The following is a 25,688-nucleotide window of genomic DNA, read 5'->3' as shown; positions in this document are numbered from 1 at the left end:
AAAGGACTGAAATCCTGCAGCGCCCGCAAGGTCCCCCTGCTCAAGAATGCACATATACATGCCCGTCTGAAGTTTGCCAATGAACATCTGAATGATTCAGAGGACAACTGGGTGAAAGTGTTGTGGTCAGATAATACCAAAATGGAGCTCTTTGGCATCGACTCAACTCGCCGTGTTTGGAGGAGGAGGAATGCTGCCTATGACACCAAGAACACCATCCCCACCGTCAAACATGGAGGTGGAAACATTATGCTTTGGGGGTCTTTTCTGCTATGGGGACAGGACAACTTCACCGCATCAAAGGGACGATGGGTGGGGCCATGTACCGTCAAATCTTGGGTGGGAACTTCCTTCCCTCAGCCAGGGCATTAAAAATGGGTATTGGATGGGTATTCCAGCATGACAATGACCCAAAACACACGGCCAAGGCAACAAAGGAGTGGCTCAAGAAGAAGCACATTAAGGTCCTGGAGTGGCCTAGCCAGTCTCCAGACCTTAATCCCATAGAAAATCTGTGGAGGGAGCTGAAGGTTCGAGATGCCAAACGTCAGCCTCAAAACCTGAATGACTTGGAGAAGATCTGCAAAGAGGAGTGGGAGAAAATCCCTCCTGAGATGTGTGCAAACCTGGTGGCCAACTACAAGAAACGTCTCTGTGATTGCCAACAAGAGTTTTGCCACCAAGTACTAAGTCATGTTTTGCAGAGGGGTCAAATACTTATTTCCCTCAGTAAAATGCAAATCATATTATAACATTTTTGACATGCGTTTTTCTGGATTTTGTTGTTGTTATTCTGTCTCTCACTGTTCAGATAAACCTACCATAAAAATTATAGACTGATAATTTCTTTGTCAGTGGGCAAATGTACAAAATCAGCAGGGGATCAAATATTGTTTCCCTCACTGTATTAGCGCTGTATAGTTGCATGTATGTTGAACTTCTTTAGCACCATAAGTAGCCACCATGCTTATCGGAGGTTCGTAACACGGTTTTTGTAAATGTGTTTTGTTAAATTTCGATTTAAAGCTTTCGTGACTGCAGGGATTCATCTTCTTGGTTCTTTCGGTAAAGTCACGTAGAATGGAAGTAATAAAATAATAAAGATAAAACATAATAAAATAATTCTCACGACGTTTCGGCCACAACGCAAGTAGCCGTCCTCAGGTGAAACCAGGTCTGTCGAGGCGACAGCGTCTGAATGAAACAGCACACGTGCTTGGAGCATATATATAAGCTGGGTTGGAAGGGGGGGGGGAAAGGGGGCGCCTTGACAAAATAATTTGCATATCAAGAGGAATCCAGCATACCCATGGGAAATGCAGGTAGTACTAATCACATACCTGCATTTCCCATGGGTATGCTGGATTCCTCTTGATATGCAAATTATTTTGTCAAGGCGCCCCCTTTCCCCCCCCCCCTTCCAACCCAGCTTATATATATGCTCCAAGCACGTGTGCTGTTTCATTCAGACGTTGTCGCCTCGACAGACCTGGTTTCACCTGAGGACGGCTACTTGCGTTGTGGCCGAAACGTCGTGAGAATTATTTTATTATGTTTTATTTTTATTATTTTATTACTTCCCTTCTACGTGACTTTACCGAAAGAACCAAGAAGATGTGTTTTGTTAGTTGTACCTGCACACCACTGCCAACGATGCATCGCCAAATGCTGTTCTCATTTCTAGATTTGAAGCTTTCGTGACTGCAAGGATTCATATTCTTAGGTTTTTTCGGTAAAGTCACGTATGTAAAAAATAAAAATAAAAATTAATAAAAGTAAAATAAAATAAACATAAAAATCACGACGTTTCGGAGGCAACACAAGCTTCCGTCTTCAGGTGGAACCGTCACAGCACGATAGCTGTATCTCATCTCGACCAGGAGGCAGCAATTACCAACCCACCCCAGCTGCATTGTCGATGTTCGACGCACGGCTGTCAAACCACGACTCTACAATGCTCAGAGCTGGACTTTGGACCAAATTAATCGAATAATCAAACTCTGTATGGGTGCATGCCTGGAATTGATAATGAGGCTTAAACCATCAACTAGTTTCACTGGAGAACCACGTTTAATCACAGGCGACTGCTTGGAATTGAAAGCCCGCATCTCAGGATGTGTTATTTTTACGATTGTGATCATGTTCTTACAAAGTCCATTGTTGGCACTGGTTAAAGCCAACGGCGCGAATCTACAGGTATATCTAGACAGGTTTGTGTGATGCGGGGCTTGTTTTTACATTCCTTAAACATCTGAGAACATTCCATGGGTTGCCTCGTGAGGTTTGTAACCCCGTGTAAAGTAACACAAAATCATTGTTTCTCGTCTGTGAGCCATGATACAAAAATATTTCACCACTCATCATCTACACACTACTCACCACCCTATATCCACACACACTACTCACCATCTCATATGTGCACACTACTCACCACTCACCATTCATCCACACACTACTCACCACCCCATATCCACATACAATACTCACCACTCACCATCCACACACTACTCACCATCCACACACACTACCCACCAGCCGCCATCCACAAGGGAGAACATCTCCCCCAACAATAAACCCGCTTTACAGATTTCAGAAGGAGAGACCAAGAAAGAACTGCAATGCGTAAACACAGATCCTCGCAGAAGGAATAGGCAATGACACAAACGTGCAAAAGGCAGGGCCAACCGACTCGCCCTCGCCTTAAATGGACTTGTTCCTCACTATATTAATGACCTCCTTCAGCCACGAATATTCTATCAAGATTGTCAACATCCTCAGCTTGTGCATTGCTCACCGTCCCACGGTCTCTAGGCTACACACGTGGGGGGTGACGGTGCCTTGGCGATCGCGGCACCTAAACTCTGGAACTCGTTGCACTTCGAGGTCAACGGGACTTCCGAGACACTGCTCATCTTCACATTTCCACTAAAGTTGTCTGTTTAAAATGGCTTTCTCCTAGATTTGAAGCTTTCGTGACTGCAAGGATTCGTATTCTTGGGTTTTTTCGGTAAAGTCACTTAGGTAAAAAAATAATAAAACGTCGTGATTTTTATTTTATTTTTTATTTTATTTTACTTTTATTAATTTTAATTTTAAAATTTTACCTACGTTATTTTACCGAAAAAACCCAAGAATATGGCTTTCTCCCTTTAGTGATGTTCAAATCTCCTTCTCACTACTTTCCTTGGGTGATGTTCACAATTTTCTGCATTACCATGCATAGCACCCCGAGAGCGATTGTTTAAGGGCACCTTGTAAATGTTAATTATTATAATTTTACCATTATTGAATGATTATGTAATCAGTAGAAACGTATTATTTAATTTTAAATAATTTTTTTTGCATTATTAGCGTCAAAGTGTTATAGCACACAAACTATTTGATTATTTAATTATTATGTAAGTGCCAGTATTAAACCGTTATTTAATTATAATTAAGTTAGTAATACATAAAAATCGCTCAATCATTATTTTATTATTATCCATTTCCAATTACATAATAATGAAATTATTATTACTTGACGCTCACGCCAGTTGGTTCAGGGCACAGGGTCGGCAACCTGTGGCTCTTGAGCGGCGTTTGGCTCTTTGAGGGACCGCTGCTTCGTGAGACGTTTTTATTTATCAAGGACCACCACCACCAGCACCGTCTCTCGTACTCACCACGTTTTTATTTATGAAGGACCACCACCACTGTGTCTCGTACTCACACCGCGTTCTTGTTTATAAAGGACCACCACCACCGTCTCTCGTACTCGCACCACGTTGCATTGCGGCTCTTGAAATATTGAGTTGTTTGGTTTCTATTTTACTTACGGGTTAAGGGAATCGTTTTTTTGTAAACCTTGAATACGAACTGACAGCTGTGTGGTTTGCTGGGCACAATGCACAGCCTCACTCTAGCGGAAATGTTTTTTTGTTTACGTGACAAACCTTACTCATTGGTTGTGGCGGGTGGTGGCGGGTTTAACGACACTTTTATATTTATGCGATCTAGCCCAAAAACACGTTTAATTAATAATATTGGTCGCGAAAGCCTACTTATAATTTTAAAGCTTAAATAAGAATTTACACGGTGCGGTTTACAGTGAAAACCCCAGCCTCACCCAATCCGATGTAACCAGTTTGGAGGACAAACCATTACAGTTTCATGGTTGCCGTGGGGTTTTTGTAAAAATATATCAATTGCGACTCTTTAACCTTGACACTGTGTGTGTGAATGTGACGCCACGTCTGCACAAGTGAGTACGGGCTGCCGCGTGCGACATTCCAGGGCGCTTTTCGTGGTGTTTATAATTTAGCTGCAGGTGAAGTCAGCTCGTTTCCTTGTTCGTTGTCGCTGCTCTGTAATTTATTTACATCGCGCTGCGGTGGCTGGAAGATGTTAACTACCTCGCCCGGTATACAGGAGGTCGTCGGTTCGATCCAGACCCTGACACCTGTACATGTACTTGGAGTTTGCTTGTCTCTCAACCCGTAGTCGCGTGAATTTGTCTCCGTGTTCTCCAATTTTTCCCTCCACACTCAGAAACATGCGTTTTGAGTGTTTGGCTGCGAAACATGTCCACGTAATAAGCCACGTCGTTGAGCTTTAAATTGTGGCCAGGTCGCTTCTAAAAAAAGCTGTATACCTCAGTGGGCCTTACCTGGTAAAATAAAAAAAGGTTTTATAGAATCGTCCAAACTCGGCGATTGCAGGATGTAAAATCTTAACATTAACAATAGGTGATGAATATATATATTGTTTAGGTTATAAAGATTCAAATACTCGATGTTTTTTACGCATAATAGGAAAATGTACGGTGAAAGTCGTACAGATAATGAGCTTAAATGAACCACGATGTTTGTTTAGCCAGAGGCTGTTCGCTGTTGTAATGCGTAAGGCCACTCACCTAGGGACCCAACCACTCAATCGCACGCCCTCCCAGCCACCGTTCCTCCAGCCCTCCCTCACCGCCTGCTCGCCCACCCTTTACGCCATCCTCCTGCCCATCTGTCTCCCCTATCACCAAATAACTCCCACTCACTCAACCTCCACCACCACCACCCACTCACTCGCACCTTCGATTAGCACGAATGGCTACGTACGCTGTGAAATAAGTATAACATACATACTCACACACTCACTCACCCACACACCCACTCACCCACACACTAAACCAATCACCCACCTACACACTCACCCACACTTTCGATTAGCACGGTTGATTAAGTATGGTGTAAAATAAGTTCAACATACATACAACCACCGTCTACTCAGGATAAAACGGTGTCGTTGGAATAACAAAAAAAAATGACCAATGGTCAGAGGATGCATGAAGCCAGTAGTTAAATATTAGTTGATAAAGGTGGAAGACGATTGCAGACTGTGAAGCTTAAACAAACAGGCCTTTTAAGAAAAATAATGAATTTCGATTGAAAGCTTTCGTGACTCCAGGGATTCATCTTCTTGGTTCTTTCGGTAAAGTCACGTAGAAGGGAAGTAATAAAATAATGTTTTATTTTTATTATTTTATTACTTCCCTTCTACGTGACTTTACCGAAAGAACCAAGAAGAAAAATAATGAATAAAGACACAGATGGGAAAAAACTAGTTAACCATTACCATCAGAATGTTTCTTCTTCCACACTGCACGTAGCCAACCGTGCTAATCGGAAATGCAGGGGAATGACAAATTAACACAAAAATCAGTTTTACCTATTACACAGTGCGTGACTGTAACGCCACGTCTACACAGGTGAGCCCAGCCGCCGTGTGGAACATTCCAGGGCGTGTCTCGAGGTATTTATAACTTAACTGCGGGTGAAGTCAAGTTCATTTCCTTGTTCATCTCCACTGTGTGAGCTGCTCACACAGCGTCTCCTGAACAGAACACACCTCGTCAATGGTAATCAACATCTCACGGTATTATAAACATAACGTATTTTTGTTGAAATATATTCTCTGAGGCACAGTGAGAAACTACTTTGGGTGCATTCTTGGGTCATGGCGAGCGCAGCTCCTGCTCAGAATGTGGACCGTGAGTTGACCTGCTCCATCTGCCTGGACACGTTTGACTGTCCCTCCACGCTCAGCTGCGGCCACTCGTTCTGCCTCCAGTGCCTGGAGGACGCCTGGAAGAAGGCAGGCTCCTACTGTTGCCCGCAGTGCCGCAAGACCTTCCCTCAACGACCCCAGCTGACCAGGAACGTGACGCTCGCCAACCTCATAGAACAGCTGCGAGTGACTGAGACCATGGCTGCTGCTGCTGGCGGTGTTGTTTTCTGTGACAACTGCCCAGAAGGCAAGACGCTTGCAGTGAAGACCTGCCTCAAGTGTGAGATGTCCTTCTGCAGGAAGCACCTCGCGCCTCACCTGGAGAGAGCGAAGTTGAAGGACCATGTCCTGGTTCCACCAGACGTGAACCCTGAAGAACGCAAGTGCAAGAGGCACAAACAGGAGCTCATATTCTACTGCAAACAAGACGTGAGCCTCGTGTGCACAGTCTGCGCTTTCACTGGAGAACACAGAGGGCATGATGTTGACACGCTGGAGAACGAGCATAAGACACGGAAGGTGAGGCCTGCATGCCAACTGCGAGAACCATTGAGGTGCAGAAAAAAACATGCATTGAGATTATTTGGCAGCTCGACATTTCCACATGATAAACCACTTTAATAGGTTATCATTTGTGGCCAGGTCGCTTCTAAAAAATAATTAATTGATACCTCGGTAGGCTTTGCCTGGTAGGATGGGGATGGCTTAGTTGTATGTGTATGTTATTGGGTGATTTGTTTACCTTTCATGTACTTTGCACTACTATCTGATTTTTTTGTATAGTTTGTTGTTTTAACGTGTTTACCCACCCCTACTGGACATTTGGGAAAAAGAGCTTTATGGCTCATCGGATTCAACCAGTATAAATACCTATACTGATTATGATACCTCTACATGAGCTGATAAAACAAATTGTCCACTGGGTATAATTGAAACATCTCATTCAACAAACATCACTGTGGGTTGATTACACTGGTCAACAAAAAAAATTCCGGCCTGGACTTTTGCAGCTGTTGTAGACTAATTTCAGGGTGCTGATTCCAAATCTGATCTCAGATTTGCTCTATCACATCTCATTGTTATGCTATCGGCATACCCCATTTTATGCAGATGTAACATCACTATTGTGAATTACCTTTTTGTACATATTTTTCTTATCTTCACAATTAAATTCTTACATGGTAATATGCATTCACTCACATTGATATGCAGTCACTCTCACAACTTTGTGCTACGGCTCATTAAATGTTTGTTTCATTATTATTGTATATTGTATCTTATTCTTGTATGGATGTCTGTTTAGCTATTAGTATATGAGCATAAATTTGCTGTTTTTATTGAAAATGCAATATTTGATATCTCAAAAACCGGATGTGATAGACAAAAACTGATGCCAGATTTGGAATCAGCACCCCAAAATTACCTTAGAAACGTTGGAATACCTTATGCCAGAAAAAGGTTTTGACCAGTGTTACCTGTCCACAGGTCCCTTGCCTATCAGACTTTTACAGTCAGTCCAGGCTGAATTCCTCACCATGCTTCTGTTGGGCAATTCAGAACTATCTCCTCTGATAACTTTGTCTCTTCCAGGGTAGAGTCGGCGAGGAGATGCGGGCAGTGGAGAAGGACAGGAAAAAGGTGGAGGCGTCCGTGGGACAGATGAAGGCCACTCGCAAGGCCGTGCAGGTACCACGCGTGGCCTCTGTGGCCCTGTGACCTCCACCCGGAGTAGAGTCCGTGACTCCCCTTGAGGATAATTCAAGTGAACTCTGGTATGCTTGAGTCAGTGTGTAATAACTGTGCAGGACATTGCATTATTATAGTTATGGGTAATTGAAATGTAATCTTTTTTAATGCAACGTTTTACACAAAAACGTGTATCTCTCGTGAGACTTCAAAGCACGTCGCAAGATAACTCGAATGATTTGCAATGGATCAGATAAAATAAAGCAGTATGGAGCAACGATTGTCTTGAATTAAAAATTGGCCATTAAACGAGTCTAGATGGCGATAAAATACGACAGGAAATCGGCTGTTGAATGCTAGATTAAACACAAGAGATGCGGCTATAAAGAGAGTGCAAGGAATGCCAGAAAACACTTTTGCTCTCATGACATGCACCTATTTCTAAAGCAGCACAACGTAGAGCCAATTATTATTTAAAACGTTTTAAATTGAATATGCACGAATCATGATGTATTAGTGATTAGCTCTTTTGATGTATATTTTAATGATTCAGATAATTACGTAATTGAATCTACTTTGATATGTCTTCAACGATATTGCTATGAGCCTGTTTCCGTTGTCGCATGCATGAGTTTGTTTATTCATTCGTTTCTCAATCCACTTGTCCTGGTGAGGGTCGCGGTGGCAGAATGTTGAGTAGGGTGGTCCAGACCCTTCCTTCCCCTGGTGATAGACTCTAGCACTTTCTGGGGAATTCCCAGGTGTTCCCAGGCCAGCCGAGTGATACAGTCAAGCCGGCATGTCCTGGGTCAGCCCTAGGGGTCAACGCCCAGTGGAACGTTCCCAGGAGAGTTCCAGGGGGAGTCTACTGGGGGATATCCCTACCAGGTGCCTAAACCACCTCAACTGGCTCCTCTCGATTCAGAGGAGCAGCGGCCCCACTCTGAGGCTTTACCAGATTACCGAGCTTCTCACCTGATCACGGAGAGTGAGCCCAGCAACCCTGCGGAGAAATCTCATTTTCGTCCCTCGTACCCGCGATCTCATCCTTTCAGTCATCACCCAAAGCTAATGACAATAGGTGTTGGTGGGAACGTAGACTGACCTGTAAAGCAAGAGCTTTGTTCAAGAACTCACCTCCCGCTTCACTACCATGGAACGGTACAGTGCCTGCAACACTTCGGATGCTGCACCGATACACCGTCCAATCTCATTGTTCCCAATTACCATCACTTGGGATAGAAACCCCGAGGTACTTAAACTTCTTCACAAAGGGCAGTTTTCCCTCCGCACAGGGAGAGAATAATCCAACGTCTCTCGAGAGTGAACCATGACTTCAGATTTGGAAGTGCTGACCCTTATCCCAGCCACTTCACACTCAGCATCAAACTGTTCCAGTGCACGTTAGAGATCACAGACTGATGAGGCAAAGAGGACGTCATCTGCAAAAAACAGCGATGCCACTTCCATGCCCCTGTACTGAATACTCTCCATACCTGGACTGTGCCTTGATATCCTGTCCGTGAAAATCATAAAAAGGAGCAGAGACAAGTCGCACCCTTGGCAGAGTCCAGCACCCACAGTGAATGACATTGATTTAACACCAATAATACAGACACAGCTCTCACTCTTGGAATAGGGGGACTGGATACCACACAAAAGCGGCACCGGTACATCAATCTCCCGCAGCAGTTCCCACAAGATATTACAGGGAACACAGTCATATGCTTTCTCCAAGTCTACAAAGCAAAGGTAGACTGGAGCAGTATACCCCCATGACCCCTCAAATATCTGTGAGAAGGGAAAGAGCTGGTCCATTGTTCCACAACCCTGACGGAATCCGCATTGTTCCTCCTGAATCTGAGGATCAACTAACCGGCAAGAAACTCATCTCCAGCACTCTAGCACTGGCTTTACCTTGGACGCTGAGGAGTGTGATCCCTCTGTAGTTGGAGCAGATCCTCTAGTCCCCTTCCTTAAAAATGGGTAACATAACTCCAATTTCCAAATCCAGAGGTACTGTACCGACCTTCCATGCAACATTGCAAAGGCACTCCTACACTGTCCAGCGCTTTAAACAACTCTGGGTGAACCTCATACACTCTATTAGCTTTGCTGCTATGAAGGCCCTCGACCGCTGGAGTGACTTCAACAGCCGTGATGGATCCGATGCCCCCAGCTGTTTCCAGGGCTGCCATCTGAGATTAGGGCATGTCCACTGGGTTGAGGAGTTCCTCAAAGTGTTCCTTCTACCTCTCGACTATCTCCTTCGTTGTGTTCAATGTTACTGAGAACAGATGGGGCAACATCCCATATACCCTTCCTAATGCGTCGGATGGTTTGACAGAATATCTTTGAGGCTGCTCGGTAGTCTCTCTCCATGGCCTCTCCAAGTGCCTCCTTTGCTTGGGCTTTTGCTTCAGCAATTGCTACCGCTGCCACACTCTTGGCAAGCTGGTACCTCTCAATCGAGCTGGGAGACCTTTAACCAAGCATAGCTAGGAAAAAGTCTAATTATTCAACTTGTCAGCATCCCTCAGCACTGATGTCCACCAGCGGGACCTAGGTTTGCCACTTTCACAGGCACTCACTGCCTCCCGACAATAGCTTTTGCAGTCGCATCCACAATAGAGGTCCTGAACATCGTCCACTCAGACTCAATGTCCATGACCTTCTCTGGAGTGGAGGATACGTTTTCCCAGAAGGGGAAGTTGAAAAATTTCTGCACCGGGTCTTCCGCCAGACGTTTCCAGAAAAGCTGCACTATTCGTTTGGGCCTTCCACATCTATCTGGTCGGTGCCCCAAACATTAGGTGTAACTTACCACCAGGCAGTGATTAGTGTACAGCTCTGCCCATTTCTTCACCCGAGTGTCCACAAAATATGTCCTTAGGTCTGATAATACAACTATAAAGTTAATCATTGACCTTCGGCCCAATGTGCGCTGGTACCAAGTACACACATCAGCATCCTCATATTCGAACATGGTGTTTGTTATTGACATTCCGTTACTATTGCAGAATTACAGTAACATCTCACCGTTCGGGTTCAGATCAGGGGGGACATTCCCACTAATCATGCCTCTCCAGGTTTCTCCATATTTTCCCACGTGAGCATTGACATCACCCAGTAAGGCTATGGAGTCGATAGGTGGAACGATCAAGCACTGCACCCTTCATCTCCAAGAAGGCCGAATACTCTGAACTGCTGTTGGTACATATGAACAGACAACAGTCAGAGTTGTCCTTTCTGAGACCCAACGTCTCATTGAGGCGACCCTCTCATCCACTGGGAAAAACTCCAACTGAATAGCACCCAGCCTGGAATTTGAATATCTCCACACTCACCCGGGGCCACTCACCAGGGGGTTCTCCAGAATTGGAGAGACCACCCCTGATCGAGAAGTTAGCGTTCATTGCCAATGCTGTGTGTGGAGGTGAGACCGACTATATTTAGTCGGTACCTTTCCACCTCCTCCACCAGTGCCGACTCCTTCCCACCCCCCCCCCCCCCCAGTGAAGTGACATTATATGTCCTAATAGCTACTGTAGTACCCATTTCCAAGGTTCAGTCCGTCTGAGGCCTTCCCATTCCCTGCTATACTAGCATCGCACTCGCCCCTCACCCTTCGTACTGCAGATGGTTGGCCCAGAGGACGGAGCCACGTAGCCATTTTGGGCAGGGCTCAACCGGGTTATGTGGTCACCTGGCCACCAGGTGCTTCTCGGCGAACGCCACCCCAAGGCCTGGCTCCCTGGGGTTGTCCTGGTATACCTTGTCTGGGTCAGGTTCTCTGATTTTAGTATTTTTTAACCATTCAAAAAGGGATGTTTTTTTGGACCATTATTTGTCTGGAACCTCTGCCCAAACCTGTTAACCAAGGCAGATCCTACCAGGAGTACAAGACTCCAGGCGACATAGCTCTGAGGGTCATTGGAACACAAAAACCCCACCACCACGAAAATGTTACGAGTATCCAAAGTATCTAATGTCATGCAAAACCTGTTGTAAAAGTGGGCATCAAGTCAGCTAGTGATAATAATTCACACAGCATCTCCATGTTGTGGAGAATATTAGTAATACAACCAGAAAAGCAGAGCATTGGTCTCCATCAAATATCTGAGCTCGGAGTGATTTGAAACGGTGGAGAGAGGGGAGAGAGCCCAGCATGTGTTTAGAGGAATGGACAATCCAATAACGTGCGGTAGTCTTAATAACAGATAATTTTAGTAAGTTATTAGTCGTTATTTTTCTCCTTATTTGTGCATAAAATATCTCAGTTGTATTGAAATATTTTTTTTAGTATGTTTTGGGTGGGTACATTTGTTTTAGGAATGCATCTTAGGTCATATGACACCGTATGGAAAAAAATGTTTCGATTTACAATTTAATGTTTCACTTTATGACGTGTTTATTTCTGCAGAAAAATACAATTTTGCATTTTCTCTTACTAACCATATTATAGATGTGAATGTCCTAGATTCTTCAACAGTTATCGACCTGTTCACTGAGATGTGAGTGCAGAGACATAATGTGGAGGCAGGGCAAACTAGTGGAGTAGCCAGAAAACAATGTTACTTTGGTATTTTAAGCATTGAATATGAAATGATAGCTTCCATCGCACACCCTTGCAGGATTCCATGGTCCAGACCAAGGCTCGCATCTCAGGCGAGTTCACCCACATGAGGGAGATGCTCGATGAGGATGAGAGGGCAGCTCTGGACCGTGTGGACGTGAAGGGGCACGAGCTACTGTCCCAGATCGAGGAGAACATCGCTCATTACGAGCACGAGATCAACGAGCTCCAGGCAGCAGCCACGCGCCTGCACACTCTGCAGGAGGAGAGGGACTCGCTCGCGTTCCTGCAGGTAGAGTGAGTAGGCATCACCCCACCTGGCCACCATTGACCACTGTTGCCTTTGCAGTGGCGATGTTTATGCACCAAACCAGGAACTCCTTTGAGGATGAGAAGACCTTGGGGAGGTCCAGGACCCATTCAGATAATTATCACTGGTGTTGGTCGTGAGCAGGAATCGAACTCGTGTAGCCGGGTTGGTAACACAGTGCGCTTACCATTGCACTACCACTCCCCCTACACGAACTTGTACACACACGCACATGCGAGCACGGGTGCACACATGTGTGGTGGTCATTTTGAAACACACGCGCCACAACCAGGGGGAGTTGTAGAAACCGGTCCGGACCGGTCGGGCCAACGTCGGTTGGAACCCCTCTGGGAGAAAGAGTATAAAGTGCGGGTCCCTGAGAGAGCGAGTCAGTCCGTCTCAAGCCGAAGCCAGAAGCCGCCTGAAGAAGAAGACCCTGGACCCCAAGCCGCCGACGTCCTTCTAAGGGCCGGGGCTCAGTGCAGTGCCAGTGGTCGAGGGGTTAGGACCCTGAGGTTCCCTCGGCCTGATGCCCTTCTAAGGGCCAGGTCCGGACGGGCCAGTGGTCAGGGACCCACCGGGCCAGCGGTGGGTCAGCCTCTCCTAGGTATAGCCAGCCGGAGGGCTAGAGTAGACAGAGTTGTAGGTACGATAGCTCGGAGGCTGTACCTCCCCAGGTTTTGGGTGAAAGGGGCCTTACCCCTTTTTGTTAGGGTTAAGTGTAACTGTTTGGTATAATAAACCGTGTGGCCTCTACGAAGACTCTGTGTCTCTACAAGAACATTACACATGCACAAACACTCACTGCCAGCACGAGGCTGACTCATTACATCTCAGATCGCTCCACTGAAAAAACATTGTTCCGTGATTAAATTCGCGTTTTATGTCGAAAACTGCCCGTATATTTAGAAAGGCTGCACATGCAAGGTTTCACAAAGAACATAATAACGCAACTTGCATTGTCAATACAATCTATCGGCCATAGATTGTATTGAAACAAGTCCACCAATGTGAATTTGTATGTTCTATTAAAAATATAACTTACTACTGAATTTCCAAATAATGAATAAACGATTAACATTTTGACTTTCAACTTTCGTGACTGCAGGAATTCATATTCTTTGGTTCTGTCGGTAAAGTCACGTAGATAGAAAAATAATAATAAAAATCAAGTGTTTTGTTTTTTATTATTTTATTTGTATTCTTTTTATTTTCATTAAATTTATTTTTATTATTATATTTCTATCTACGAAACTATTAACACACAAATCCTTCGAGTTAATAATCAGTTGGTAATGTATACAGACGTTGACACTACAACATCTATCCACATGGTCCTGTAATATACAGATTTAAGCTACTTAAATGTCGACCAACCAAGAGTAATGCTGAAAAGAGAAGAGCTTTTAATAACAGGAAAGCCAGAGGCATTTATTATTTGATCAGTCTCGGAAAGTTTAAACCAATCCGAAGATTGTCTGCTTCAACAAGTGTTCACCGTTAATAAGTTTTTATTTGGGTTAGATCACTTAAATATAAAGGTGTCATTAAACCCACTACCACCCGATACAACCAATTAGATTTGTCATGTAAATATAAAATGCCAATAAGTTACTAGTTCAGCACACCGGTGTGTTGGAGAGTAAACGAATAACATTTACAATTGGAGTACAACGTTTTGCCAGTAATTAAAACCAGCCTCATCAGGTAACCGTCAGAATTATGGAGATATTCTCCTGTTTTGGTCTTCGAGGAATAATTGTGATGTCATCACCCTGAACCAATCAGGTGCGAAGCCCAGAGTGGGAGACGTGAGTTAATGTATGCATATTAATGACAATGGATCTCTATTATTAGTTGGGTTATTCACAGTTAATAATTATGTAGGTACGTTATGTATGTACAATACCGACTTTTGGGCACAAATTGTATCAATGGTGGGCTTCTCTGAGGTTTTTGGGCCCAAAAAATGTCCCTAAAAGTCAAAACTACTGACAAAGTAACACGATGCTCTGTGTGTAAGTCACCCTCGCAGTGGATAATTATTTACAATGTTGGTTCACAATCACTGCCACTCAATGTCGAGTGACACGTACGCCTATTGCCCGTGCAACGGTTTGAGAGGCCACACCTTGCTGATGAGAACCATCGAGTCCAAACGAGTTAACGGCTTTGTCTTGATGACAACCAACAACACTGGGATAAGCAAATGGTTGAGTGCAGCCTCATCGCCTCTACCAATCACCGTGTGGTTAATGTGGCTGGAGGTGAACTGATTCGCGTCCCCTGTTCTGTGTCTGACTCCTGCAGGTTCACCTGAAGGAGACAAACCGGTATGGAGTCATCAACTTGCACAGAATATTTTACTTTCATTACTTTTAATGTTTTACCTACGTGACTTTACCGAAAAAACCTGAGAATATGAATCATTGCAGTCACGAAAGCTTCAAATCTAGAATTGCACAGAATAACACACGGGGTGACGCCTTATCTGGGACATGGGCTGCATGATGATGATTATAATAATGCTGTGTGTAATGATGCTGTGTAAGGTACTGGCTATGATGATGCTGTGTGACGATGATGCTGTGTGTGATGGTGCTATGTGTGATGATGCTGTGTACCATGATGTGTGATGCTGTGATGATGATGATGTGTGTGTGTGTGATGATGCTTTGTAAGACACTGGCTATGTGTGTTGTTGCGGTGTGTGTTGGTGCTGTATAAGACACGGGCTGTGTGAGTCACTGCTGGTTCTGGTCTCACAGGAGAGACGCTCAGAAGGGATCTCCACCCTCATCTCCCAGCGAAAAAGACATCGCCGCGATCAGCACCATGCAGGGAGCTGTGGTCAACCTGCTGGCATTCATGTGTGAGTTCCACAGACTCTTACCACCTGTGTGTGTGTGTTATTGTGTGTGTAATTGTTCTTGTATAAGTATGTTGTGGAGCGGTAGTGTAGTGGTTAGCGCACTGCGCTATGAACATTACCCCCTGGTGTGACGTGCGGGCCTTCACAGGTGCTTGCTAACAGCACTTGCCCCAAAAGTTTGTTGAGGATAGGCAGGGGCATCTTTATCTTTGTAAAAGTGTATAGATCTACATTGAACTTCTTTCACACCAACCGTGCTAATCTGAGTTGTATGGGTGTATGGATGAGAGTGAGTATGGATGTCCAGTGAAGATGGTTTGGTTTGTGCACTGAGCTACAAACATAGTCACCAACAGGCTATTCACGGCCATGGCTAACATCAGTGATGAATGGATTCAAAACCAATTGTGGAGCTCTCCTAGGTACACTCAGCCTTAACAAGTACCTAGTACGTCTTGTAAACATCACCACTGCATACACAAAGGGTGCCTGTAGGATTTGTACGGTTCAATGATACAAACTATAGCTTTAGAACAAGGTAACGTTTAGGAATCTTATTGTTGATTGTTAATATCCAAGAATCATTCACCAAGACTAGGACACTTTTAGGAGTCTTCGGGCTTCATGTTAACAGTTTGATGCACAGAGTCAAACTTAGGAACTTTTACAATTCTTAGCTTCCCCAGTTAATGGCTGAGGCTCACAGAGCCAGACGAAAGGCATAACCTTGCACGACACGTGCAAAGATAAACATTACGACTGCAATGTATTCATTGGACAATAATATATAGCACAAACACGAGAGTATTTCACTATTACATGAGCTCCATTGATATTACACGTGTGTATTATCTAGTGAGGATGCTGGTGGCCAAAGTAGTAGATGAATCAATTCTTAGGGATCAGTGTTACAGCCTGAAGCCCTCAGAATCAAAGTCAACTTTAGGTTTTATTAGACAGCCAGGCCAAGGCATCAGCTAAGTTGCCCGTGCAAATCACTACACAGGCAACAACAAGTTAATTACAAAAGAACACTAATCAATACATACCAATACGTTGATATAGATAAAGATCCCTTGCATGGCCTTAACAGACTGTTGGGGTAAGTGCTATTAGCGAGCTCCTATGAAGGGGTGGGTGGCCAGCACCTCACCAGACCGCCTTTGTCTCCCCAGTGGCGATGTTTATACACAGCAGTAATCATTACACTATCAAACACAAATTGTACATCACTACACAATCACACACACACATTGTACATCACTACACTATCACACACACACGAGTGTACATCACTACACTATCACACACATACACACAGTGTACATCACTACACTATCACACACACGAGTGTACATCACTACACCATCACATACACACGAGTGTACATCACTACACTATCACACACACACACACGAGTGTACATCACTACACTATCACACCCACCTCGTGTGCCGTGCCGGCCTTCACAGGTGCTCACCAACACCACTTGCCCTACAGCCTGTGAAAGGTGACACAAGGGAGATGTTTGTGTTTGTTGTACACACACAGAGACGCTACGGCGGTATTGATATCCACGCTGCTGCCGCTGTGATCCACTGCCTCCCACGGGCACTACCGCACAGTCGGGCTGAACGATTAATCGATTTTAAATCGAATTTGCAATTTGAAGCAATGCGATTAGCAAATCGCAAAGGCTGCGATTTTTTTGCGATTTGAAAAGTCCAATTACTTTAATGGAATTGTTTTATTTTTTATAATTATAACTTTATTTATTTAACTTAACAATTGTTATATGTTTGATCGTTCTATTTCAATTAAAACATTTTAATAAATACATGTTGGAAGCAATTCAAATCTGTTAAGTTATCATCCTTGCATTAGAATAGATAGAGCAGTTCACATTTTGATGGTATCATGTGGTAATGCTCCATCACGTGTTTTAAATCTATTACACAGTGACTGTTGAACTGAAGCTTGACTTTAAAAAATGTAATCGCAAATCAAATCTCAATTTCTGTCAGAAAAATCGCAATTAGAGATTCTCCCCAAATCGTGCAGCCCCAGCGCACAAAGCGCCCCACCTCCTGGCACCTCGCAAAGCCCCGCAGTGGCTGGGCCTGGGCAGGGCTCGCACGGGCGGCCACCACCACCCTGCCTAGCAGGTGCTACAGGCTGCGGGGCCACGTGGCGGGGCAGCCACCACCCTGCCTAGCAGGTGCTACAGGCTGCGGGGCCACGTGGCGGGGCAGCAGATGGCGGGGCAGACAAACGCACCGCTGTACTGTACTTTTGTGCTCTCTCCAGCTGCGCCGCCTGCCTTCGCCAACGCGCGGTGACCGGCGTGGTGAAGTATGGTCAAATATCCCCCACGATCTGCACGGTGTAGGGAGGCCCTTATCCAGCAGTGGATTGACAAAGTGCCCGTTACATGTCATCACACCGATAGCAACGCATTACAACGTTGTATAATAATGCTCATTATGAACTGCTCTAATGTAGTGTACGTGTGTGTTAGTGCACGAGTGCTGTTGTTATAGTGGTGCTGTTGTTAACACGGCTACTGTGATTATCGTTACTGCAGACGGACGCTCACTGACTGTGGATCCAAACTCGGCCCACAACAAACTCCAGATTTCCTCGGATTTCAGGACGGTGACGCGGACCGCTGTCTCCCAGGGTCTCCCCAATCACCCACACCGCTTTGATGCCTGGTCACAAGCCCTGTGCTCCCAGAGCTTCTCGTCGGGTCATCACTACTGGGAGGTGGACGTGGGGGGTGCGGTGGGGATATGTGAGGTTGGAGTCACGTACGGGACGATCGCACGGAAAGGGAGTGGTAAAGAGTGCGAGCTGGGAAGGAACGACTCATCCTGGGTTTTATGTAAAAATAACAACAGCTGCTCAGTGTGGCATGGTGGTGTACGGACCTCACTGCCGGTGAGGGATCCTCCCCGGAGAGTCGGGTGTCACCTGCACTGGGAGGCGGGGCTGCTGTCGTTTTACCGCGCCGACTCCATGGAGCTGCTGCACTCCATCCACCACTCGTTTAGTCAACCGCTCTGCCCTGCACTGAGTGTGTTTGATGATGGTAACTCAGTGAGGATTCTGGATCTGAGTCGTGCGTCCTGAGAGCACGGAGTGTGAGCAGCGCAGATAAACGGGCACAACGCACAGACTCACACACACAAAGACACAGATCCCCGTGTAGCCTTATCAGACGGTTGGGGCAAGGGCTGTGAGCAAACGCCTAAGAAGGCTGACACGGCATTCGAGAGGGTGGGTGGCCAACTCCACGCCTGGCCGCCTTTGCTTCCCCAGTGGTGACATTTACAAATTGCACCAGGAACTAATTTGAGGCTGAGTCGACCTAGGGGAGGCCCATGACCCCGTCACCAACACTGTTGACGATTATCTGAACCGGGCCTCCCCTAAGTCGACTGAGCCTCAAATAAGTACCTGGTGCGGTGTGTAGTAAACATTGCCACTAGGGAAACAAAGGCGGTCGGGCGTGGTGCTGGTCACCCACCCCCTCGTGTGCCATACCGGCCTTCATAGGTGGTCGCTACCAGCACTTGCCCCAACAGTCTGTGAAGGATATACGGGGGATATTTGTCTGGGTGAGTGGGTTGGTGTGTTTATGCCTTTCTGTGTCTTTGTTATTGTGCCTGTGTCGTCATGTCTGTGTGTGTCTTTGTTATTGTGTCTGAGTCTTCGTGTCTGTGTGTATCTTTGTTATTGTCTCTGTTTTCGTGTCTGTGTGTGTCTGTGTTATTGTGCCTGTATCTTTGTGTCTGTGTCTTTGTGTGTTTGTGTGTGTGTTTGTGTGTGTCTGGACATTGTGATTGCCACCCACCCCCTTGTGTGTCACAGTGGCGGCCTTCATAGTTGTAACTCGCTACTTACAGAACTTTCACCAACAGTCTGTTAAGGCTACACGGGGTATCTTTGTCTTTAGTGTATAGAGGGGCATGTGCGTAGTACAGGTAGAAACAATATGTTCCACACTGCCCACCAGGGATTATTTGTCTGTCTGACTGTCGTGCATAAATATATATATATAATACAAACAGCTCTTTGATTGGTGGAGACCTACTGCCGGGTACGGAGAGGGGAGGTGCCTAAGGGAGGAGGGTCAGGGGAGGGACTTAAGGAAGGGGGGAGTCAGGAGAGTGCCCTGAGAAAGGTGGGTCAGGGGAGGGGCCTAAGGGAGGGGGGGGGGGGGGTAATGGGAGGGGCCTAAGCAAGGGGGAGGGGCCGATAGTTAAGGGGGCTGGCTACCTGCCTGGCTGCCTGGCTACCTCAAATCAAGTTATATTTTTTACACGTAGGAACAACAGGTTGCACACTGCTCACCAGGAATTATTTGTATGTCGTGCATCGGAATGCAGCCCACCCATGCACCTCCCCCCCCCCAAACGCCAAGCGGGGCCGCCATTGGTAGAGGTGGGGTGAAAAACATGCCAACTCATGCAATCCCCACCCCACCGAACACCGAGCAACGCCGCGATTGGTTGATGATGTCGGGGAGGGTGGGGGGGAAGGGTAAACATGCCCACTCATCAACTGCCCCCCCTGAACGCCGCGCTGAGTGTGTGTGTGTGAATCTGACAGTGTGAGAGTGAGTGTGTGTGCGTCTGACAGTGTGAGAGTGAGTCTGTTAGTCTGAGAGTGGGAGAGTGAGTGTGTGTGTCTGAGAGTGGGAGCGTGAGTGTGTGTGAATCTGAGAGTGTGTGAGTCTGAGAGTGTGAGAGTGAGTGTGTGAGTCTGAGAGTATGAGAGTGAGTGTGTGTGTGTGAGTCTGAGAGTGAGTGTGTGTGTGTGAGTCTGAGAGTGTGAGAGTGAGTGTTTGTGTGAGAGTCTGAGAGTGTGAGCGAGTGTGTGTGTGTGTGTGAGTCTGACAGTGTGAGGGTGAGTGTGTGTGTGAGTCTGAGAGTGTGTATGTGTGTGAGTCTGAGAGTGTGAGAGTGTGTGTGAGTCTGAGAGTGTGAGGGTGTGTGTGTGTGAGTCTGAGAGTGTGAGAGTGTGTGTGTGTGAGTCTGAGAGTGTGAGAGTGAGTGTGTGAGTCTGAGAGTGTGAGAGTGAGAGTGGGAGAGTGAGTGTGTGTGTGTGAGTCTGGGTGCAATAGTGGAGAGAGTGGAGAGTTTCCCATACCTGGGCAGTGTGCTTATGACCGGCTCCAGTTTAACAGCAGAGGTCTCACTCCGAATCAGTCGAGCGGCAATATCTTTACATTGGTTGCGTAACGCTGTGTGGAAGCTACCTGATCTGTCACTCCGCACGAAGCTTCAGGTCTTCTCGGCCGCAGTCATTTCCTCCCTTCTCTATGCTTGCGAAACGTGGACCCCCCTAATGGAGCATCTTCGCCGGTTGGAAACATTTAGGCTGGCCTGTCTACGATCCATCCTGGGTTTAACCAGGCTGGATTGTGTGAGGAGCTCACAAATCCTTGAAATATCTGGGCAAAGTCCCATTGGTGAGCTCCTCCAGCAGGCAAGGCAGCGTTGGCTGGGTCATGTAGCCCGCATGCCCAGCCACCGCATGCCTAAATAGCTTTTGTTCGGCCGGATCGAGGGGGCTAAACGGGCGCGGCACGGGCTAGAGAAGAGATGGAGTGATGTGGTACAGGAGGACGTGGAGCTGAGTGGACTTGCCGATGACTGGTACCAGTGGTGTCAAGCTCGGCCTTTGTGGAGGAGGCTCGTGAAGGACGCTACTGGGCAGTTGGAGGCAGTCGCCCTCCAACAACAACGGAGGGCGGAGGAGCGACACTCACAACAACGAGCGGAGCGCTGGGTGGCTAAAGCACAGCAAGTTGGTACAGTAGGGGGCACAGGTGGTGCATCAGCCAGTCATCTTGGTCATCTCGGTCAGTCGACCCGTGGCACCTGGGTCTGCCCCGTGACCTCCTGCCAGCGGGTGTTCGACACTTCACGTGGCCTCAAGGTGCACATGACCTGGCACAAGCGTCGTGGTGACGTCACCGCCACTTAGTGGCGAATGGCGGTTGTTGTTGTTGTGTGTGAGTCTGAGAGTGAGTGAGTGTGTGTGTGTGAGTCTGAGAGTGTGAGAGTGAGTGAGTGTGTGTGTGTGTGAGTCTGATAGTGTGAGTGTGTGAGTCTGAGAGTGTGAGAGTCAGTGTATGTGTGTGCGTGTCTGAGAGTGTGAAAGTAAGTGTATGTGTGAGTCTGAGAGTGTGAGAGTGAGTATATGTGTGTGAGTGTGAGAGTGAGTGTGTGTGAGTCTGAGAGTGTGAGAGTGAGTGTATGTGTGTGTGAGTCTGAGAGTGTGAGAGTGAGTGTATGTGTGTGAGAGTCTGAGAGTGTGAGTGTGTGTGTGCGAGTCTGAGAGTGTGAGAGTGAGTGTGTGTGTGAGAGTCTGAGAGTGTGAGCGAGTGTGTGTGTGTGTGTGAGTCTGACCGTGTGAGGGTGAGTGTGTGTGTGAGTCTGAGAGTGTGTGTGTGTGTGAGTCTGAGAGTGTGAGAGTGTGTGTGTGTGAGTCTGAGAGTGTGAGAGTGTGTGTGTGTGAGTCTGAGAGTGTGAGAGTGAGTGTGTGAGTCTGAGAGTGTGAGAGTGAGAGTGGGAGAGTAAGTGTGCGTGTGTTAGTCTGAGAGTGTGAGAGTGAGTGTGTGTGTGTGAGTCTGGGGCAATAGTGGAGAGAGTGGAGAGTTTCCCATACCTGGGCAGTGTGCTTATGACCGGCTCCAGTTTAACAGCAGAGGTCTCACTCCGAATCAGTCGAGCGGCAATATTTTTACATTGGTTGCATAACGCTGTGTGGAAGCTACCTGATCTGTCACTCCGCACGAAGCTTCAGGTCTTCTCGGCCACAGTCATTTCCTCCCTTCTCTATGCTTGCGAAACGTGGACCCCCCTAATGGAGCATCTTCGCCGGTTGGAAACATTTAGGCTGGCCTGTCTACGATCCATCCTGGGTTTAACCAGGCTGGATTGTGTGAGGAGCTCACAAATCCTTGAAATATCTGGGCAAAGTCCCATTGGTGAGCTCCTCCGGCAGGCAAGGCAGCGTTGGCTGGGTCATGTAGCCCGCATGCCCAGCCACCGCATGCCTAAATAGCTTTTGTTCGGCCGGATCGAGGGGGCTAAACGGGCGCGGCACGGGCTAGAGAAGAGATGGAGTGATGTGGTACAGGAGGACGTGGAGCTGAGTGGACTTGCCGATGACTGGTACCAGTGGTGTCAAGCTCGGCCTCTGTGGAGGAGGCTCGTGAAGGACGCTACTGGGCAGTTGGAGGCAGTCGCCCTCCAACAACAACGGAGGGCGGAGGAGCGACACTCACAACAACGAGCGGAGCGCTGGGTGGCTAAAGCACAGCAAGTTGGTACAGTAGGGGGCACAGGTGGTGCATCAGCCAGTCATCTCGGTCATCTCGGTCAGTCGACCCGTGGCACCTGGGTCTGCCCCGTGACCTCCTGCCAGCGGGTGTTCGACACTTCACGTGGCCTCAAGGTGCACATGACCTGGCACAAGCGTCGTGGTGACGTCACCGCCACTTAGTGGCGAATGGCGGTTGTTGTTGTTGTGTGTGAGTCTGAGAGTGAGTGAGTGTGTGTGTGTGAGTCTGAGAGTGTGAGAGTGAGTGAGTGTGTGTGTGTGAGTCTGAGAGTGTGAGAGTGAGTGTGTGTGTGAGTTTGAGAGTGTGAGAGTGAGTGAGTGTGTGTGTGAGTCTGAGAGTGTGAGAGTGAGTGTGTGTGAGTCTGACAGTGTGAGTGTGTGTGTGTGAGTCTGATAGTGTGAGTGTGTGTGTGTGAGTCTGAGAGTGTGAGAGTCAGTGTATGTGTGTGTGTGTCTGAGAGTGTGAAAGTAAGTGTATGTGTGAGTCTGAGAGTGTGAGAGTGAGTATATGTGTGTGAGTGTGAGAGTGAGTGTGTGTGAGTCTGAGAGTGTGAGAGTGAGTGTATGTGTGTGTGAGTCTGAGAGTGTGAGAGTGAGTGTATGTGTGTGAGAGTCTGAGAGTGTGAGTGTGTGTGTGTGAGTGTGAGAGTGAGAGTGAGTATATGTGTGGGAGTCTGAGAGTGTGAGAGTGAGTGTGTGTGTGTGTGAGTGTGAGAGTGAATGTGTGTGAGTTTGAGAGTGTGAGAGTGAGTGTGTGTGTGAGTCTGAGAGTGTGAGAGTGAGTGTGTGTGTGTGAGTCTGATAGTGTGAGAGTGAGTGTGTGTGAGTCTGAGTCTGAGAGTGTGAGATGTGTGTGTGTGAGTCTGAGAGTGTGAGAGTGAGTGTATGTGTGTGTGAGTTTGAGAGTGTGAGAAGTGAGTGTGTGTGTGTCTGAGAGTGTGAGAGGATGAGAGTGAGTGTGTGTGTGTCTTAGAATGTGTCTGAGAGTGTGAGGGTGAATGTGTGTGAGTCTGAGACCGTGGGAGTGAGTGTGTGTGTGAGTCTGAGAGTGAGTGTGTGTCTGTGAGTCTGAGAGTGTGAGAGTGAGGGTATGTGTGTGTGAGTCTTAGTTACCTAGAGTGTTATACAGGTAGGAACAACAGGTTCCACACTGTCCACCAGAGATTATTTGTCTGTCTGTCGTGCATACACGGAATTCCGCCCACCCATGCACCTCCCCACCGAACACCGAGCTACGCCGCAATTGGTTGACGATGTCGGGGAGGGTGAGAGGGAAGGGTAAACATGCACACTCATCCAACTGCCCCCCCCCTGAACGCCGCGCTGTCCAACCAAGTTCCTACCTGCCCACTCCGAAGGAACGTGTTGTGGGGTGGTGCAGTGGTTAGCGCACTGTGGGGGAGGGAGGGGGGAGCCAAGGTTCTCTCTTACGCCATCGTCCCTCGCACCACACGCCGCGTGGCGCTCAACGCCGAGAGGGTGGAGCTCCACCGCGGGCGTGCATGGAACACGCGTCACGTGACGCTACGGGGTGACGTGCGCTGTCCCCTCGCGGTCGCTCGCTCGTTGGGCGATAAACCAGCGGTGGGAATGGGATGGCATCACTAGGGGGGGACTATTCGTGGTGTGTGCCGAGCGTCGCTGGGCTAAAACACCACCCAAAGTAGTTTTATTTTACAGGGCATCGAGAGAGAGAAGCCATTTTATGACCAAGTAGGAGGGCTTTCGCCACCAATATTATCCGTAATAAAGGTGTGTTTTGTTTAATGTTTTAATTATCTTTGGACCTCCAGCCACAACCTTCGATTCATGGGATAACACCTCCCTTTGCTGACAAAAATTGGAACTATCTTTGACTTTGAAGTATGTTATTTAATTAAGTCTGATATATATCTCGAGTGAAGATCTACCTTTCACTACAACACGACAAATATTGTCTCAACATGCATTAGTACCACACATACACTGTGTGGTATTACAGGGAGAGAGACACTGCAAACTCCAAATATACAACAGCTGTCAGGGTCGGAATCCAACCCACGACCTCCTCCATATCAGTCGAGGGAGTTAACAGCTCCTAGTCACCACGGCGCCCCTCCTTAACGTGAGACACTAATCCGATGTGAACCCAACCTCGAGCCTCAGGCTGTTTAGCAATGCGTAGATGATTTGAAACGCATTGATTATATCGTACCAGTTGTGTAATTGTGTAAACGCGAATCGCATTGTGCTCTGGGCTGTGGGTGAAATTTATATTTGCTTCATTGCTGGCATGAGTTTGACTTGTTTTACTTTTTTCATTTTTGTGCCCCAGGTCACTCTTGTCAATGAGACTCATCCTGATCTCCTGAGTTCTCACCTCGTTAAATTTAAATTCAACTGGACTCGATCATCAGCATCAGCAGAAGTATCATCAGCAGTAGAATTAGTAACAGGAGCAACAGCATCAACAGCAGTAGCTCCATCATTATCATCATCAGCATCGGGAGTAGAACCAGCAGCATCAATAATGATAGAATCATTATCAGCAGTAACAGAATTATCATCACTCTTGCAACCGAGACTCATCCTGGTCTCTTGAGTTCTCACTTGGTTAAACAAATCGACTTTAACACGTAGGCTTTCGCAACCAATATTATCAATGATGAAGGTTTATTGGGTTAGATCGCGTAAATATACATAGACTGGATTGTGTTCTGGATTACCTGTGAATTGGAATAACATTGTATTGTGGGTAAAGGGTCAATGTGTTCTGGGTGAATAAAAAATGAAATCTGAAAATCTATTTTCAAGATTGTAATCCAGGCTGTGAATGCGACTATCTCATAGCTGAATGTATTACTTACTGTTAG

The 25,688-nt window shown here is 46.8% G+C and overlaps 1 protein-coding gene across 2 annotated transcripts in view; it reads left to right on the top strand.

Moving 5' to 3' along the window:
* The first annotated feature begins 5,560 nt into the window (after positions 1-5,560).
* The window catches only part of LOC144733042 (E3 ubiquitin-protein ligase TRIM11-like), a 101,275-nt gene continuing 81,147 nt past the window's right edge, over positions 5,561-25,688 (top strand). Inside the window, exons 1-6 of one of the 2 annotated variants that reach the window (XM_078614774.1) lie at positions 5,561-6,555; positions 7,627-7,722; positions 12,357-12,590; positions 14,919-14,941; positions 15,377-15,480; positions 18,065-19,631. In XM_078614774.1, coding sequence (XP_078470900.1) covers positions 5,986-6,555; positions 7,627-7,722; positions 12,357-12,590; positions 14,919-14,941; positions 15,377-15,480; positions 18,065-18,612 — 1,575 coding nt within the window. In that variant the 5' untranslated portion in view covers positions 5,561-5,985 and the 3' untranslated portion in view covers positions 18,613-19,631. Of the gene's footprint in view, positions 6,556-7,626; positions 7,723-12,356; positions 12,591-14,918; positions 14,942-15,376; positions 15,481-18,064; positions 19,632-25,688 lie in introns of those variants that run through there. The other variant, XM_078614773.1, reaches the window with a different exon arrangement.

Source organism: Lampetra planeri, chromosome 45, assembly GCF_965212315.1.
Source record: "Lampetra planeri chromosome 45, kcLamPlan1.2.h2, whole genome shotgun sequence".
Taxonomy (NCBI): domain Eukaryota; kingdom Metazoa; phylum Chordata; class Hyperoartia; order Petromyzontiformes; family Petromyzontidae; genus Lampetra; species Lampetra planeri.
This window is presented reverse-complemented; position numbering and strand designations above follow the sequence as displayed.